The sequence below is a fragment of the Emydura macquarii genome, unplaced genomic scaffold, assembly GCF_026122565.2.
Source record: "Emydura macquarii macquarii isolate MOO-44397 ecotype Brisbane River unplaced genomic scaffold, CSIRO-AGI_Emac_v2 contig_67, whole genome shotgun sequence".
Lineage (NCBI taxonomy): Eukaryota > Metazoa > Chordata > Testudines > Chelidae > Emydura > Emydura macquarii.
Genome location: NW_027130204.1, coordinates 8,091,620 through 8,110,915, shown reverse-complemented (window position 1 = coordinate 8,110,915; position 19,296 = coordinate 8,091,620). Strand labels below are relative to the sequence as shown.

The following is a 19,296-nucleotide window of genomic DNA, read 5'->3' as shown; positions in this document are numbered from 1 at the left end:
GGTAGGCTCACATCGTTAGTGAGCCAATAACTCACTCCAGTTTTGGCCTGCAAGAAAGGCTTGTGATGGACTTCATCCTACTGTTAAGCAAAAACTTCAACTTCTGCCAGGTTGTGTGATGGCTGTGTGATATGGACAAATGTTCTGGCTTTGAGATCACCAGATTCACTTCATGTGTCTCATGATGGCTGATGCAATTGAGACTGTGGACCAAACAGGATTCCACAGAGTTACAGTGGGGAGAATCTGGATTTAAAATTCAGATTTTATTCAGGAGTGCTGAGGAAGCAGTGAAGTACAAGCCACAGAAAAGCACTACTAATTTAGAGTTATATCAACAAATAGTGTTTTTAACTTGAAAGTAATCCCATTACATTAAACCATGACATTTAGTTGCATCTACCAGCTATAGATTACACACAAACTAACCAAATTCCAGTCTTCCCTCAAAGCCTCTTGTTCTGCTCAATCCTACTTCTCCAAAACAATAAAACACTGTGCGTAATAAGCAGCTGCATCCCCTGTACCACAATGCACACTGAAAACTTTGTTTACTTTTTTACTTGGGAAAAGTAGCATGAAAATGACGACACCTGAAACAAGGTGTAAGAAAGATGTATACGGAATCTATTTATGTTTGAAACTAGTATAATTTAATTGAGCATCATGTGTATAAACCCTGGGGGTGCATAAACCCTGCACTGCAACTAAAGCGGGTAAGGGGCAACTCTAGGCCCAGACACACCTGCAGAGCATGCTCCAGTTAGAAGTGGAGCTTAAAAAGGAAGTCAGAAGGGGCCTGAGGGGACAGGGAGAGAGACCTACCCCTGAGAGAAGAAGGGTTCAGCAGATACCTTCTCCCGGAGGGAAAGAGCCTGCCTACTAAGCCACAGGACTGAAGGTTCAATTATCTTTTTTATTACTACTCTGAGGCAAAATGTAAGAAGTTGGCAAGAGTGGGTGGTAGGAAGTGGCCCAGAGAGGCAGCCATAAGGGACTCTTGGGTGCTGGACATTGGTAGCTCTTACAGGGCCCTGGGCTCAAGACCGATTGAGAAGAAGGGCTACCAACCCACCTCATTAAGAAGGGCATGAAAATCCTCACTTCTAGACTCTCCATGGGGTAAGGATGGAAAGGGTAAAAACCTTTGGAAACCCCCAGCTGGAACTGGAAATTCACATATATCAGACAGACAGACCACCATATCTTCCTTGGAACCCCATCACCCCAGGAAGAGAGAAGAGTGATTGGTGGGTGACCTGACCAGAGGGTCAAGTCTGCAACCCACAAAAAACAGATTACCTCAGAGGGTGAAAGTGGCCTGGTAGTAAGATTAGAGGTGTGGTAAAATAGTGGCTGAACCCAGCCCCAATCACGAGGAATGCCACCTGCAAACACCATCCATCAGGAAAAATCTACACATTATTTCTTTTTAGCTCAGTTGCATCTCTTAGTGTTAGGACCAGACAACTCCGCTTTTAGGTAGGCCAGCTTAAGAATAGATTGCAGAGGTTTTTAAAAAACAAAAAAACAAAAATATCTGTTTACAGTGTGTATTTGGGTGTCAGATAGCCAATGGATAGGAGAGAAAAAAAAAAGCACGCAGAGAAATGGCTTTCCATCCAATCTCTCTCTACAGGTTTGTAATTTATTGGGGTTTTCCTAAAAAGCAGCTGCCAAGATATTTTCAAATAAGGCTGAATTCCTCACACGGGTTATTTTGCCTAATAAACTAATAATAATATTTATTTATTTATATATTTAACATTTCATATTTAATATTAATACTTTCTTAACATACATGCCAGGCTCTCAGCATTCTTTTTAATCCATTAAAGAAAGACACACAATGTTCCTGTGAGGGGCAAAAACTGTCCCCTTCCAAAGAAGAATAGGAGGCATGCAGAAATTAAAATAACTTGCCCATTACTACAGATAGACAGCCAGTAATAGAATATTTCTAGACTCCTAATCCTTAAAAACAGTTTCCAACTAACCTGAGATACTAGTTTCCTCAGTAGCTATACTATTATATTCTTTCTAGAAGAGAATGTCTTTAACTGTAAAAAAACACCAATAGAAATTAATAATGCAAATCTTTGGTGTTCAGTAGGCAGAAGACATCTACTTGCTCTTGTGGGAGGAGGTAAAAAAGGTCATGTCTTTCTGAAAGAATATTTAAGTTATCATGAAGAGCTAAAAATACCACTCGCAGAATACACCCCCCCCTTAAAATGTGCAGCATATAGAAATGTCAAGTGCCTTGACACAAGGCATTTTATGCTGCATGTCACAGAAGCAATGGGAAACTAGATTTAAAATGGCCACAGAAGAGCAAATCACTAAGACACACTGCATCAGCTCTAACACTGCAGCAGTGTTAAATACACTGCACATACGCAAGTGCTGTAGCAGATCCTTCAACAATAAATAGTAATGCAACAGATTAGAATCTGCCCCAATAACTTGTTTTCTTCAGTCATTATTTCTTACTTCATTTCCCCTATAAAAAATGGTAAGTGTTCACAAAATGCCTGATTTGCACCTGATCATTTTCCAAAACTGCCTGAAGGTTTGCATTCATAAGCCAGCAAGATTTATTGCCAAGCAACATGCCATGATAAATTGGAATTATTCCTATTACACGATTTTTCAATGTAAAAAAAATAAATATTTCTAAATTTGTATAAATGGTTTTTAGGAACACAAGTTATTGGCAGTGGTACTAAATTTCAGTAGCTAGTGGGAAAATTTGGAGAAGTTAGAAGGTTTGTAGCAGGTCAAAGCTAATTAGATCAGAAGATTCCATTCCTGTTTATCAGCTCTAAAGAGTATGTTTATAGACTGACTGATGAACACTTGTTCTTCACAGACCATTTTTCCCCAAGCATCCCTGTTAATTGGCTCCTGCAGCAGGTCTGCTGGAGCACACAAGATAAAAGCAAGAGGAATAAAGTCGGAAATCAAAGCAAAACATCTTTCTTCTACATTTTGAGGACCTGGCAGTCTATATAAAGTGGATCTTCCTTAACTAGCCATTGTTAAATAAGTTAGCCAAGCAAAGAAAAATATAATTGTTACATGAAAATGTTTTTAAAAAAAACAAAACAAATTGTTTTGACAAAAGTATTACTATTTTAAAAGAGGCATTACAAAAAGAGACAAGGATTACTTTGAACGCTATTTCTCTGTAGCCATTTTTATGGAGTTTGCTTTAATTACCTTCATATCCTAACATTTGAATGAATTTAGCCCCAGAACATGCATGTAAACTAGATGGTATCCACATTTTTACAGACGAAGAAATTGAGAGAGGACTGGCGAAAATAAAAAAAGGTATCCACCTATCAACTCAAGGGCTATGCCTAATCACCAGGATGAAATACACAGATGGTTTCAGAAGCCTTGGTTTCACACTGAGCAAACTTTGCACTCCCAATTAATCCTGCCTCCCACCATAAAGACACCACATTTAAAAAAAAAAAAAATGTAAATTAATTCCAGGCCATCCCCAAACAAGACATTGTTGGAGTACAGCAAATTAATGCCATTAACACTGCCAACTCCACTACATTTATGCTGGCCCTTCAAACAGAGGGCTCTGCTGCATGGCAAGAGAGCAGCTCTCCCCAGCTCCACCTCCAAAATGCAGCACTTCATGCAGTAGTGAGGTTTCCCCTCTCCTGGACCAGATCCGAGCTCTCCCAAAAACCAAGGAACCATTAGGCTCCACCCAGCAGGCAGCAGTGCTAGAGTTGGCCCCCTGCCTACCACCTCAGCAGACAGGAATAAGTGTGGTGGGGGGCCATAGTTCCAGATCAAAGAACTCTGTGCTAGGGTGGCAAGAACCTTCAACCCCCCACACCCACTTTTTGCTGGGGTGGCAGGATACAACAGCAGTGACCCTACACATTCACAAGACTCTCTTCCAGGGTGGTTGAGTGCAGCAATACCTCCCGCTGCAGAGGATACAACTCTCAAGGCACTCAAACAAGAACAGCTGGACTCTTCCCCTGCCACACACCCTAACACCAATTAAGTTCCCAGGGCTTGCACGCCCACATCTGAAGGCTCCTCCCCCATTCTAAGGGGAGGAGCCACTGAACCACAGACAAATGAATTCTGGGGACAAGAAATGATAAAACAGGGACAGGAATGATGGTCATATGTTCAAAATCATGGATTCAGTAGGGAACACCAAGCACAGAACTCTGAAAAGGGCCCACTGCTCCTCAAAGAGATTCTTTCTGGTTACCAGCAGTTTACAGGTAAATGTTTTTTTGCACCTTAACTGGTTACTGCCCTGGAAATAACTGTACATTAAATGGTGCTCAGACTCAAAGCATCACCAATCTCAAAATTCTGCAACTGAAATACTGTAAATTCTTCTTACGATCTACAGGGCAAAACGGAACCCCTCACTCAGTTATGCTAGTACTCATTTTTGCATGCCCTACAGCATTAGCAGGTTATTTGTTATAAGAAGAATTCCAGTGCTAAAGAGCTCAATTTGGCATTGCAGTGCTCACAAGTAGAATGTCCCTCTCCACACCCAAGCAAATATAACTCTGAATACAGAAATGGAACAAGAAGATGCCTTTTAAAAAATTAACAGGTTAAGTTGCCAAGAAGGGGTTTTCAAAACCACTTTACTTCCAAGCTCTCCTCTCTCAGGAAGAGATTCTTTACTGGAATTTTGAGATGTCAAATTAGGAAGCTATGGCTGATCAGCAGTTGATTTATACTCAAAGGATCTTAAACATAAAGGGAGGAAATCAGTCAAGAAAAATGCAAACAGTTCCTAGTTTTTCGACCACATGCTGTACAACTGAGCTCCTGCAATATCAAGGAACAATAGCACGTATAAGCAGTTGGAATCTCATAAGCATCAACAAATCCCAACTGTACTATAATGAGCAAACATTAGCCAAACAGAGGAGTTGAAAAGAACTACTTAATTTTATTAAGGCTGCTCTCGGGGGACCAGCTTTGAGAAACTAGACTAGAGACTGTTAAAGAGAGAATTTACTTTGGTTACTAAAGTAGAACACCTATTGCTTGTAACATATAGAAATAATCTAGACAGAGCAAACATTTGTAAATCAGTTACATTTGCTAATGAAACTAAATTTAGGCAGTTAGAGCGCAAAACAGAGAAAACCTGAATACTTTTCAATTTGCAAGGCAACTGGGATGACACCTGGTGCCCTGCAAAATAAGAGGCCATAAAAAGACTATAGAGGAGCGTCTATGAACAAAAAAAAACCTGTTAAAATTATCACTTTAATTCACTGCTATCAACTTCAATACAAACACTTCCTTTAAACCAGAAGATCATTTCTTTTTGAAGCAGCATTGTTTTCAAAAGATTAACTAAAAGGACTTCCTTTGTAAATTTAAGAGCTATGCTTGATATTCCATAATTTCTCCCAGTCAACAAAGAAGATAACCCATTTGTGGTTGATGGACATAATGCAGGGGAACAAAAACTTTGCTTTCCAGAATGCAATTTCTGCTTAGCAACAGCATGACAGCACAGGAGAAGAGTTCTTGTGGCTCTAGAACCAGACTGCAATGGTAAGGGGAGGGGCAAAGACACTGGCTAGGTTCTAATGGCATGAGTATTAGGGCCTTCACCATCAGCAAGGTGAAGAGAAGAGGAGCAGTACTGGAAAAACAGCTACTCCCACATCCAAATGCTACACTGGCTGAGGAAGTAAAATCCAAAGACTTACAAATGAAGTGTCAGCTCAATAGAGGTCATGCATAGAGACTTCTCTCTTATACACTGCTCTGGCAGAATGGGCATAAATACATTCCAGCCAGGGGAGGTCAGCTTCTGAATAGCTCCGGAAACCAATAATGGATCCAGGTGTGATGGACTGCACCCCTGTACTCACATCCTGAACACCACTGTAATAATCTTTGAACAAGGCATGCCTTGTGAGGTATCAATTGAAAACTCATGACTTGCTGATCAGTAATATCATGGTAAAATGCACATAGCAACATTATATGTGTATTTATGAACATGAGCTAAAATTATGACTCAGGTGTGTTTCCCAGATAAATGCAGGAAGTGGCTAAACCAGTTTCTCAAAGACAAAAGGCAAGCTGACACCCCAGTCAGGTGTCAACAAAGTTGATGGGCCATTACCTATCAAGTAGCCATTTTTTGGCAACAAAAGGGGCCGGGACAAAGATCTGCATCTTAGCAAAGAAACAGCATGAGGTCTCCTTCCTCCACCAGCGGCCCCCCACCAAATCTCTTGGTTCACTGCTAGAAATGCTTTTAAAAAGAGGGACAAATTACAAAATGGAGGGGCAAACACCCCAAGAGACCCCCTCCCCCCCCCTCTCTTCCTGCCCATCTCGTTCTCAGCATCTGAGAAGACAAGGGAAACAGCCATTGGAGTCTGGGGAAGGGGTCCTGACCTGAGGAGTTTGGCCAGTAATGCTGTTGAAAGCATGTGGTGAGAAACTGCTTGAATGTAATATAGTTTGTTAGGCATTAGAAAATGGTTTTTCTTTTTCTTTTAACTATTTCTTACTTTTATGCCCCATTACTTGTACTCACCTAAAATCTCTTTTTGTAGTTAAACTTCTTTTATTGTTTTATCTAATACAATGTGTTTAAATTGAAGTGTCTGGGTAACACCATTTAATATGGTAAACTGGTATATTTTATTCCCTTAAAGGAACAACAGACTTAATATATTTGGACTGCCCAGGAGAGGGCTGGGCAGTATGAGACATACATTTCTGGGAAAAAAATCTGGGACTTGGAGTGTGTTGGGGTCACCCAGCAGTATAACCAAGGCTGGTGAGAACCAGAGTGTAACGCAAGTGTGACTGGCAGGCTGCAGATAGACAGGCACACTCAGGGTGCGGCTTGCATGCTGGAAGGCTGTTTCTGAGCAGCCCAGATGGGAGCTATTACCAGCAAGGTATTGTAAGGCACCCACAGTTGCAGAGCAGGTGGACACAGCCCCTCACTGGTCTGGCTTGCACTCTGGTATGTCACACCCTGATGACAGCATACATGGGGAAGAAATCTTCCCTTCACATGAACTCTCGAAAAAGGAAGATTTGTAAGAGGAATTAAAGTTAATTCTTCAAAGCTCATGCACACAGAGAACGCCAGATTATCATCTTAGGGTTCTTGTGATTGAGATGAGAGTTAAGAAGGGAGATATTTATATAAACTAAAAGAATAAACATTTCCCCGAGGGAGAAAAAGATGGGACGTTCAGAGGACTACCTTCTCTTTTTGAAAGATTAAATTGGGCTTTCAACTCCCTACTGCATCAGGCCAAAGTGATGACCACCAAAACCACCACAGCTTTCCATGGAGATTAATATCTGGTTCAGTGACTAGAAAAGGATTAGAAGAAAGAACTGCAGGGACTAGGTTAGAGGATTCATGAACCACCCAAGGATTTTTTTTTTTTTTTTTTGGGGGGGGGGGGGGGGTTCGGGAAAGGAGGGACGCGCGCTTAGGTAGAATGCCAACCCTAGGTCACAAGATTTCTCAAGCAAGTGTCCAACGAAGAAGCCATTTACTGAACCCCTCATAATGCTTGGTATGAAGGCCTCGAGATAACTAACAGTCCTTTTCTTGAGCCCATGCTGAAAGAGATGAAGGACAAAGGAAAAAAGTTTCTGTCCTTATCCCCCGCAAGACCTGCACCAGATCAGGCAATATGTGTTAGCAGAGGAGAAATTTTGGTAAACTTTGAAACTCTCTGGGATTTTTAGAAGGACTATTCAAGAGTCAGACCCTGAGTTTGCAGATTGGAAGTACAAGGGTTCGGCACTGGACCTGGACCTGGACCCAGGAGGTGGCCTATTTGGAAGCAAGAGGTCCAATCCCCCCCATCCTCAACCACCTCTCCCCAATCAAGTGGAACAGGTCCATGAAGTAAATCCACTCTGGGCCTACCAGCACTAAGAGGCACCCTCCTCTTTTGCGGTTCTTGAAGATTTTTCAGAGGAGCAAGTGGCGTTGAAGGGAATGTCTAAGATTTCATGTTTAATCACCTGATCATGAATGCATTCTGTGCCAGAGCTCCCTAGATTTGATGTCTGTTGCAGTGGTTGGGGAATCTGATCGTTCTGGAGGAGACGGCAAATAGGTCTCATGATCATGACCTACTCTGTTGATACCTACTGGAAAACGTCTCTGTAGAGTTTATATTTGCCTGGGTGGCTAAGCATGCTTGAGCCAATGGCCATAACTATTAAAATGGCTGGACTCATGGAGGGCCTTCAGAGATCCAGATTTCCCCTCTACTTAATGTAAAAGCAGGACAAACTTACACATGAAGCACCAGTTCTTGGTTCAGGTTGGCTATCCCTGGTGTAGTCTCCAACCTGATCAGGATTTGCCAGATTGGATGGTATTTTAGAGAAATCAGAGCAAACCTGACAACACTAAATTCTAGTACACTGACATGAACTGCCTCTCCCTCGGAAAACTAAACCTTCTGAACTTATCCCAAGGGGGAAAGGAGCATCAGCGCCACTGGCATCAGTGAGGGAGAGGGGGAGGAAATCCTACAATGAGGATTGTTACAGAGAAACTGACCCATCCATTCACTAGGTCAGAGACAGCTTCCCTCACAGGAGAGATTACAGTTTGAATTCCAGGTGACCCTGGTAGGTGAAAGACTAAAAAACATACCAGGTGTTGGCAGGATGGCCACAGGGTCACCTGTAAGGATATACAGCTCCCGATGGATACTTTCTGTAATGCAACTCCAGGCCTGAAAGCAACTCCAGCTTTTAACCTTACAGAAGGAAGAGATTTCCTCCTCCTTTTCATCTACAACTTCAAAATGGGGAAAGGGAGCTTTTCTCCTGGTTCACAACAAGCCCCCGAGTTTCAAATGCGAGGAGGTACCTATCTGGATACTGCTTATTTAGCGCATTTGGATACAAATCCCTCCAGGAGTCCAGTCAGACATATAAGGCATTAAACAGACACAGTCTGTCTGAGAGCAGCAGTTAATTACCATCACCATTTTGCTGGAAGCTCCCAAGGACAGAGGCAAGCACAAATGTCAGCAAGGTGTACCACACTATATAGCCAGCCTGCTGAAAACCTCATGAACTTCTGGTAAGATGGAATAACAAACAGATTTAGAGACAATTGCTGAGGTCAGTGAACAACAGGAAGTCAATTAGTCATTTGCTCCTGGGGAGAGAGTGTAACACTATCTTTAACTGTTGTATTTAATAAATTGGTTCAGTTATGATAGGACTAGGATCAGCCTTACTCCCCAGATCATTCACAGACATGGAAGTATCTTGAGAAGACCCTGCAAGCCTGTTAGGTCCAAGGGATTGACAAGATGGCCCCTAGTAGACAGGAGAGGGTTTTGACCACAGCAGGCCTAGTCTGACAAAACGGAGATGGAATGGTGAGAAACACCACTAAATAGTTTGCAAGAGCTACTTTGAGGACTCAGGAGATTCTAGAACACAACCATGCAGACAACAACCAATTTTTCCTCTTGCCACCTCTGACTCAGGAGGATCAGAGGAAAAGAAATAAAGCTGATTACGTCTTCTTTAAGTTAAGACTTAGGCTTGAAGTCTGTTGCTAGAACTTGTTAACATTAAACTTGTACCTGACTACATGCTAGCAGAGGGAGAAAATAGGCTTGCTCCTTTGGAATGAGGAAGATGAAGAGGTGACAGACTTGCTCTTGCTTTCAAAAGGTGCAGGAGTAGAGGGATTTTTCTATCTGAAAAACCTTTACAAGCAAAAGTTTGGGCCACCCTTTAATATTTTGGGGCCATTGAAGGAAGAGAGTCAGTAACCTTTTTTGAGAATATAGTCTCTCCCCAGAAATGCACCCAGATGGGGTTGGAACCAAGGAAGCCAGGTTGTTGTCTGGTAGATGAATGGAGCCCGGGACTATGTGTCTTAGTTTGTTCACTACCAGAAGACATATGGAGTTTCCTACAGACTAACTCTGCGAATGGAGCAGAAAGTTCTGGATAATTTAAATGTCAGCTATGATATGTGTCTGTAGACAGATGTCAATGGGTGTGGAACGCTGCCCTCATTATGGGACAAGTACGGTGGGCAGAAGCAAGAGAGAGAGCTTCCTTTTTGCCGGGCTTTTCGGCTTCTGCGCTCTGGTAAATCTGGAGGCCAGATAGGTAAGGTGGATCAATTAGCAAAACCTTTAGCCAGCAGGCTCCAGTTGCCTTCCCACAGGGAAGGAGCAGAGAGGGGAGGAGCCTAGAAGAGGGGGGCTGGGTGCCAGAATCTTCTCTATACATTGGCTCCCTGCCTGACAGACAGAAGGAGGAACACCCAGTGTCTGCACTGGCAGAAGCAGCATCCTGGAAAATTGAAATTCAACCAATGCCAAGTTATAATTTGAAAAGCAAGTTAGGTCTACATAGGCCAGTAAAAACATTAAATAGGAGTTCAAAGTATGAAAAATTAATAAAACAGCTTGTTTTTGCAATAAGATCAATTCGCAGAGACAAATTGAAAGTGAAAAAGAAAAACCATACAAAGAATTATTCTTGGCATGAAAATCTAATGCAGAGAACTATTATTCAACTGTTGTTTTTTGTTTTGTTTTTAAAGGCATTCAAGAGGCCTAAGAAAATGTTAAAAATAAATACATATCAGATGACATATACTGTCTCTTCTGATTAAAGTTTGAAATATTTTAAACCCACAGAACATAGGAAAGCGCAATAACTACACCTGTGCTAGACACCCACTATTTGTCACAAACCACTGCCATCTGTGTGTACACACAATAAGCTCTTGCAAATGCTCCACATACCTTGTTCTTATACAGCCCCTCTTTATTAGTACATGGGGGGAGGGCAGATGAGTGAGGGTCATATGCTAGAACCCAGCAATCTGTGCTTCTACAGCTCCAACAAGGAGGCTTTTAATTGGATTCATACAAGTTATATCACAAAATCTTTTAAAATAATATTTATCAAACAATCACTTAGGGAAGGAAATACAAAAATAAAAAAATGGTTCTAACACACTTAAAGGGGCACCATCAGCTTGAATGTTTTGAAGTTGACCAATTAAAAAATTATCAATTACCCAACAGAGGACCTTTTAAATAGTAGGTCCTGAAACGGACACTTTAAAAAAAAAAGTTGCATGCAGTTTTCTGCTCTCCTGATCTGCTTATGTAGGTTAACTTCTAAATGTCTCTTGGTGAGCCTTAGGCCTTGTCTACACTAGCACTTACGCACTTTTGTCGCTCAAGTGTGTGTGGGAGGGGAGGGGGAGGAGGACGGGGAGAGAGAGGGGAGGGAGGAGAACCATCCCTGAGCGACATAAATTGTGCTGGCATAAGTGCTTGTGAAGCCACATCGTGTCGACAGGAGAGAGCTCTCCCGCTGATGTAATAAAACCACCTAAACGAGAGGTTGTCAGTGGGAGAACATCTCCTGATGACATAACGCTGTCCACACAAGTGCTTATGCTGGCAAATCGGGGTGTTTTTTTCCACAGCCCTGAACAACAAAAATTTTGCCAGCTTAAGTGCTAGTGTAGACAAAGTCTAAACATGTTCAGGCTGTCCTTCTCTTTCCTCACACACCTCCTGGCTACCTCCTCAACTTTTAATACTACTGTTACTGGTGAACAGCCTCTTGCTGAGCCTTTGGGAAGAGAGGGGTGCACGTGAGATCCTCCTTGAGGCAGCAGAGCATAAGGAGGATAAAGCTGGACAAACTGACTATTCATTATTCACAAAGTACAGTGAAGTACAAGATCAACAAACAGGAAAACAAAGAAGTTTTTCCTTCTAATCTCTCTCTCTGCTCTAGTAATTTTAGGAGTTACTTATAAACACTAGGTTCAAATTTTTCAGACTGAAGTAGAATTTTTAGTTGATAGCATTCCTTTGACATTAGGCCGCCTCTAAAAAAGATCCAAACCAAACAGGTATTGTCAGTTTGGTTTGTTCATTCTTCAAGACTAGACATCCACTGTCCATTAACTTTTAAAGGTACGCCTCATAACATCTCTCTATGACACAAACCTTTTCATTCTTACTCCTCCCCTTTCAGCAGGACACACTGTGATTTGGTCTGTTCCTCTAATAGAGGGGCTCTCAACCAGGGGTACGCAAAGATTTTCCCGGGGGTACATCAACTCATCTAGATATTTACTTAGTTTTACAATGGACTACATAAAAAGCACTAGCAAAGTCAGTAAAAACTAAAATTTCAGAGAGACACTGACTTGTTTATACTGCTCTTTATGTTATACACTGAAAGTACAGTATTTATATTCCAATTGATTTATTTCATAATTATATGGTACACATTTTTCAGTAATAGTGTGCTGTGATACTTTTGTATTTTTATGTCTGATTTTGTAAGCAAGTAGTTTTTAAGTGACGTGAAATTTGGGGCAGGCAAGACAAATAGGACTCCTGAAAGGGATACAGTAGTCTGGAAAGGTTGAGAGCCACTGCTCTAATATACCCATCCAAACATGATTTTAATTATACTCTGACTAATTTGAGTTAATTCATCTGTCCTCCTCAGCTATGCAAGTGTAAGCCATCACACTACTCCCAAAATAGCTGTTTGTGATGTCTTTTAGAAGCTTAATTCACTTAGCTCTAATCACACTTTCTGCCGTCCAGCCTAGAAAGCTTATTATTGACACGTAGGAGACCTTTCTAGTAGAATACATTCTGCCTATGGGCCAAGTGCTTCCATCACCTCATGCAGATGGAGAGGAGCAAAAGGATATGGAGAAATAAGTGGCTGCATTGCACATTTCTCTTCCTATATTGCTGGGAGCCCTTGAAAGCCCCTCCATATGTTTTAGTACAGTCATAAAAACGTATGTGCTGCCACACTTGGTCAGACCACAGTCCATTTTGCCTAGTATCTTGTCTCCAACAGTGGCCGTATCAGAGCTCCAGGGGGAGTGTGCAGAACAGAGCAATTATGGAGAAATCCAGTCTTATTTTCCAGTACCCAGAGGTTTAGGGTCACCACAAGCATGGGCTGCATCCCTGACCATCTTGGCCATTTATAGACCTGTCCTCCATGAACTTACCTAGTTCTTTTGGAAATCCAGCTATATTTTGGTCATCACAACACCCCATGGCAATGAATTCCACAGGTTAGCTGCCCGTTTTGTGAGTAAGTATTTCCTCTTGTTTGGATTAAATCTCTGCCTGTTTATTTTATTTAGCGACAGCTGGTTTTTTTATTACGTGAAAGGATAAATCTCTCTTCTCTATTCACTTTCTCCACACCATTCATGATTTTATAAACCTCTATCATATCCCCTTTTAGTCAGCTCTTTTCTAAACTGATCAGCCCTAAATCTTTTTAGTCTGCCTTCATACGGTAGCTGTTCCATATCCTTGACCACCTTTTTCCACTACTCTGAAACTTTGCAAGAAGTGGAACTGAAATTCAAACACATGCTCTCCTTTGGACTCATGCTGACTGTCTTTGGGAAATACACATGGTAGTCAAAGCTTGCAGAAGCAGTATTAACTCTACTCTGTGGCTTCTACTCCCATTGGAGCAGAGAGTAATGCACAGCTGTGATGGAGTACCAGTGAACTACATCGCTCCTATCATTAGCCCTGATGCCAGAAGAAAAAGGATCCAAACAGCATCATGGCAAAGGCTAGCCTACCCAGGATCCACACAGCAGTGCTCTAACATCTCTCTGGATCCTTGGGATTTGCATGTAGCACACCTCCTCTGTGGGGTCACAACCCCCACCCCCCAACATTTAAAGGGACTATGCAACTCCAGTTTTGCAAGGCACACTTCAGCATTCCCACAGCATTATTTTATTGTTTATTACAGCAGCACTTAGAAGCCCCAACTGAGATCAGACCCCCAGTGTGCAGGACACTATATAAACGTAATAAAAAAGACAGTACATCATGCTGGGTTCCCTCCAAGTCCTCTTACAAGAGGGGAATTTCAAGGTCGGCATCAAGGTTTGCAAGTTCAGTTTGCGTCAACCAACCTTTTATATAGATGCATAGAATTCAAGGGTGTGCATGCACACAGAGAGCTTCTCAGTTATCCCTCCAGGATGTGTTACTACTTGTGTTAAGTACAGCTTGTGTGAACAAGATTTTACAAGATCAAACCAAATGTCCATAAAGCACTGAGATCTTTTAATGTAAGATGCTATTCTAATCATCATTTCTACAGAATCACCATGACCATTAAGCTGAAAAAATAAAACATTGCCCCCTTTTCTGACATACTTTCTTTGTCTCCAGTATAAAAAAATCACACTTCAGTAAGGTGTATATACCACCACCAGACTTAGATCAAAGAGGGACCTTTAAAATATACTAGTCCTATCAAAGGCTACCTTTGAGTGTGAAAGGCCAGTTGGCTACATTTTAGTAAATCAAATTCAAGGGATAATCTTGGACACACCTTGTACAACCATTTTGTGAACTAATCCTATTTTTTGTTTGGTAAAAAGCTGCACATTTTTTTTCTTCAGTACTAACCAGTTCCCTTATGGCAAGCAAGTGCAGCAGCAAGATGAACAATATAAGATGCATTTAAAGAATGTATAGGAACTGATTCATTTAAAATAAAGTCATGAAATTGGTAGTTACACACAGGATATTGCCACATTAAGCTATATTGTAAGAATTCACCTATAATTATTATGGGGCCAGTTCCTCAGCTGGACATGTCAGCCTATTATTTCAGTGAAGCTACACTGGTTTCCAGCAGCTGATGGGAAAAAAAAAACAACAACTTTGAAACTGAATAAAATCTAAGCAGGATATTAGAAATGTGTCTTTACACCTGAATTTGCTTCATTTCATATAATGAAAGCTCAAGTCTTGTAACACTTGACATCAGAGAACGGATTTGTTGGGCAAACTTTCAAAAATCAGATTTAGATCTATATCAGCATTTCTTAATGGTACAATAAAGGCTAACTTTTCCAGCACTATGACCTATTTGACCATTTTCGAGCCCTGAATGCGAATTACTATTCTTACATTACCAGTGGAGATTTCCTCCTGAGAACACATGTGAAGATCTCATATATTAATGTGTTTTTGGTGCTTGGTGTTCCTAGTCTTCATATGATTCACTTCAGTGTATGTAGAACACTGGAATTACAGCAAGGATTCCTAAAGGTACTTGTAATGATGAAGCTCTCAGTTGTTTGCATAATTAAATCTATGTAGTGTATGGATATAGCAATAACAACATGGTAAGCAAGACTGCTGAATTCCTATTCCAATTCTAGGGCCTGGTGTGCCACACATTTTACATACATGAGCAGTCCCACTGAAATAAATGGGTAACTTTGCTTGAGTGTTCCCTTATACACACATTTGCAGGCTCAGGCCTTTAGTAAGTGTCCCTCTGCCATAAGTTCCACAGGTGAATAACTTCTGTACTAGCCAATTGATATAACAATGTAGGACAAAACACAGGCGATGCTGAGAGGAGGAAGGAATGAAAGAAATGAGTGTGAAAACTGCTAAGAGGAGGATATGGTAGAGATGCTGGTTGCAGTTCCCATAATTGTGAAAAGAAATGTTTACATTATTCAAAATTAGAAGTAAGCACAACCATAATGCATCTTAAGTTCAAAAGCCACTCTGCAATTAATCCATTTAAAAAAAAAAAAAGCCACTGAGATAAATAATTCAAGCAGAGTGGGATAGCAGGTGGCAAAACAGGAAAAATTCTATTGAAGTTTCAAAAAGCACCCCACAACCTCTAAGTGAGGAATGACCACTCCCTTTAGATATCTTCTCACACCATTGACGCTTCTCTCATCCTTTAAAATCTTGGGATGAAAACACTGGGATAGGTTTTAAAAAGAAGTCAGGCCCATTAAACTTCTCTGCTGGAAGTTTAAGGGCTTCATGGTAACAGAACAGATTTCTGATGGCCAAGAGTATTAAAATGGGCTGAGGAAATTCTTCAGGACACAGAGCCCCAAAGGATCCCAGGGGAGAAGGAAGAGGAAGCAATACATTGATCTGACATCTTTAGTTCAGTTCCTGGAATGCACATTATTTAAAAAAAGGTATTTTAATAATTCTCAGCCTGAGAACTGTGGTTATTGTGAGCAGGAGTTAATAAAGGACTTAAGACTACATTAGAAACATATCAACATAAATCTACTAATTAGAGTTACTACAGTTGTGAAACAAATTCATGCATTGATCCATGCATTGTAGTAAAACACTACACACAAAAAGAAGTGAACTGCTTGAATTCCACTTATTTAATGCCAGGATTCTAGCAACATCATAATATAATTTTTACCAAGCTGGTGGAATAGGTGACAAAAAGAAATAACATTATTTTTGGAGATTACATTATCTCCTTGCGCACACATACCCCTTTTCCACATACGTCTTCTTCCTTATCTTAGAAGAAAACCAAATCAGACCAGGAAAAGCCAACACTTCACAACAGCATATCCAGCAATGCAGGCAACACCTTTCAAAATGTGTTAGTCAAAGCTTCATGCCCAATAATTAAAGTAATCCAAACTATGCCAGAATATAACAAGCAACTTCATATAAAATCAAAGGAAACTGCAACAGTGGTTTATTTTTATTCTGTTTTTACATATCTAGATTTGCCTCCATTTTCCACACTTACCTGGTCTTTTTCATGGGGTAAAAGGCTTACAGGTGGGAGAGAAGCTGGGAAAGCACTGGAATATTTTGGAGATCCTTTGCTGTCCAAACTACCATAATTCACCTTATACTGAGGTCCATCCTTCAGTAACCTCCCATTATTTACAGCACGTTTGGCCCCCAGCCGTAATCTCTGCTGAAAGACAGGATTGTTGAAAATACTTGCTAGATCATTTTGACTTCTCAAATATTTCTCTATGTTTTTCAAAGAAGAGCCATTTGGTTCCTGAAGGCCTTCGATTGCTCTTCTCAATAGTTTATTCCAATCCACATTACGAAGCTCATTAGAGACTCCTCTAGATCCCTTAACAGATTTAGGAAGAGTGCCAGGTTTAACAGAGGAAAAACGCCCAGGATTATCTGGGTCCTTGTAGGATGCAAGGCCTTTGTTGGTAACTTTAAGAATAGAGCCATCTTGAACACTTAGTTCCAACTGTTCTGAAACAGTTTTCTTATCTAATCCATGTGAAGCGCACACAGCGTGACAAATTCTTTCTTCAGATGGCCTTTGCTTTTGCTTTTTAACCTTTTGTATAGCCTCAAGAATCCATTCTGTATAAAGTGGGTTAGCAAGTTTTACCATGGTTGACCAAGAATATCTTCCAGCCAAAAGTTACCCATAGAGGTTCCTCCTTATTCTTTTAACAAACCTTTCAGAAGTTATTCACAGTTCAAAAAACAATCAGAGCATTCCACATGTTGTTTAGCAGCTTCTCATAAAGATCCATCCTTCAGGAATCAGAAGAGACATGGAAACATTTGCTGACTGAAATTCCCTATTTTACCAACATGGAAGTCTAGAAACACTCTTCCTGGTGGCCTGGGTACATCTTTATCAAGCTTTAGAAAGAGAGGAAAACAAACAGTTAGTGTGGAATTAGATACAGATTAGCAATAAAAAAATTGTAAACTTCTGGTTGTCATTTTTTTTTTTTTTTTTTTTTTTTAGCTTGGAGATGCTCCAGTGATGAAGCCTCCATGTGACTTTTAAAAATGGCACTTTATTTGCAAAGTGTGTTTGAGAATTCCATATTTCCCTCTCCTTTTAGAAAGCGGTCCACAGAATGCAGAAATTTCTACTCATACCCAGTGCAATTGTAATTTTCAGAGTCCCAATTCCCCAAACAATAACTCACTGCTTAGTTCTTAACAGGATTCAATTCAGTAAACTACAAGGAAAGATTTCCTGGTGGAACACTAGTGGTCAATAGACCTTATTGAGGCCCAGTACTGCAAACAAGTAATACAATATCATACATTTGCACCATGGCCTTGTAATTAAAGAAAAAGAGGATTAGGTGACCTGAATTCTTTGATAAAGTGCCCTTTGTCAAGCATTCCCTTCTTTCCAACAGGCTACAGAAATTAAAAGTGACCTGTTTTGTTTAATGAGTTTATATATTGTTTAATCATAAGAACCACAAAACAACGTGAACACTATGTTACCGAGATCGTGCCCAAAACAAGTATCAAAATGCCATAGTATGTACAAGGATAATCATACACCACAGAAATACCACCACCTCTGGGGCTGAAAACACAGGCTTATCTGTGCCAGTAACATCAGAGTGTCTTAGGAGGGAGCAACTTTGCCAATGGAGTGACAGGACGTGTCTAACACAGGCATAACGTAATTACATTTATAATTCCTATTTTCAGTAGGAAGGTACGTAACACATCTGACTTAAGTGTACCATGAGCCATTTATCTGTGGCATTTGTCTCAAGACACAAATTTCCTCCAGTTTCTTGTAATAAATGAGTGATTACATGGCCTCCGAAGTTAGCTGAAGTTTTCAATACCATAAATAGTTTCTTGGTCAGGTGTGCACTCATTCTGTGGCACAAGATGTTAAGCAAATAAATATTCTCATACACTAAAATGAAAATACACTTTTTGAGACAGACAAGAACTCACCAGTGATAAAGTAATCTTCTCATCTTAAAAACTTTTTTTTTTTTTTTTTTAGAAGATGACCGACCAGTTTTGAAGACATGCCCTTTTATATGCCAACTTCAAGCAACAAAAACCAGTTGATAGAGTTATTACTTCAATAAGAGATAAAGCAGAAAATAATAAATAATACCACATGGAATGGAACTCCTCAGCATTTAGACTGATTGTTCTCTTGAAAAGTAGAAGATTCTCCAGTTCTTTTAAAAACATCTAAATTTAAACAAATGTACGTATGTGTCAGCTGTTAAGGCAGCACACAATGACTCAACAATATGAAGTGCTAAGACAATATTAATATCTCCTGTAAAAAAGTGGCTTTTGCAATCAGATCTGTCTATCCAATAATAATGAGCTCACCTTGCTCTTTTATATAAAAAGATTCTTGAACTACAATACAAGTGAGAATTGAGTATATGGCATATTATATTACCAGAAAATTAGAATTGCAATTCCACAAGTCACACTTATTTAGTAGTCAGAACTATTCTCATGTTCCGAGAAGGTTGTAAGTATATCTGAAGAGGACAACTGCAAATTGGCAAGTGTTGGGTCCTATATTTTTCTTCTTCCTTTAAGTTTAAACTCCAGATCAGGTCTCACATGCTACTGCCTAGCAGGATTAAATAGTGGAAGTGCAGTCAGTTACTGATGA

The 19,296-nt window shown here is 40.4% G+C and overlaps 1 protein-coding gene across 6 annotated transcripts in view; it reads right to left on the bottom strand.

Annotated features, from left to right (window-relative positions):
- KAT6B (lysine acetyltransferase 6B) overlaps positions 1-19,296 on the bottom strand; it is a 177,739-nt gene that overhangs the window by 152,485 nt on the left and 5,958 nt on the right. For 4 of the 6 annotated variants that reach the window (XM_067539326.1, XM_067539275.1, XM_067539310.1 and 1 more), the window contains exons 2-3: positions 18,775-18,854; positions 16,651-17,528 (exon numbers count right to left, since the gene is read on the bottom strand). In XM_067539326.1, the coding sequence (XP_067395427.1) occupies positions 16,651-17,271 (621 nt within the window). In that variant the 5' untranslated portion in view covers positions 17,272-17,528; positions 18,775-18,854. The remainder of the gene's footprint in view (positions 1-16,650; positions 17,529-18,774; positions 18,855-19,296) is intronic. The other 2 variants (XM_067539302.1, XM_067539293.1) reach the window with 1 other exon arrangement.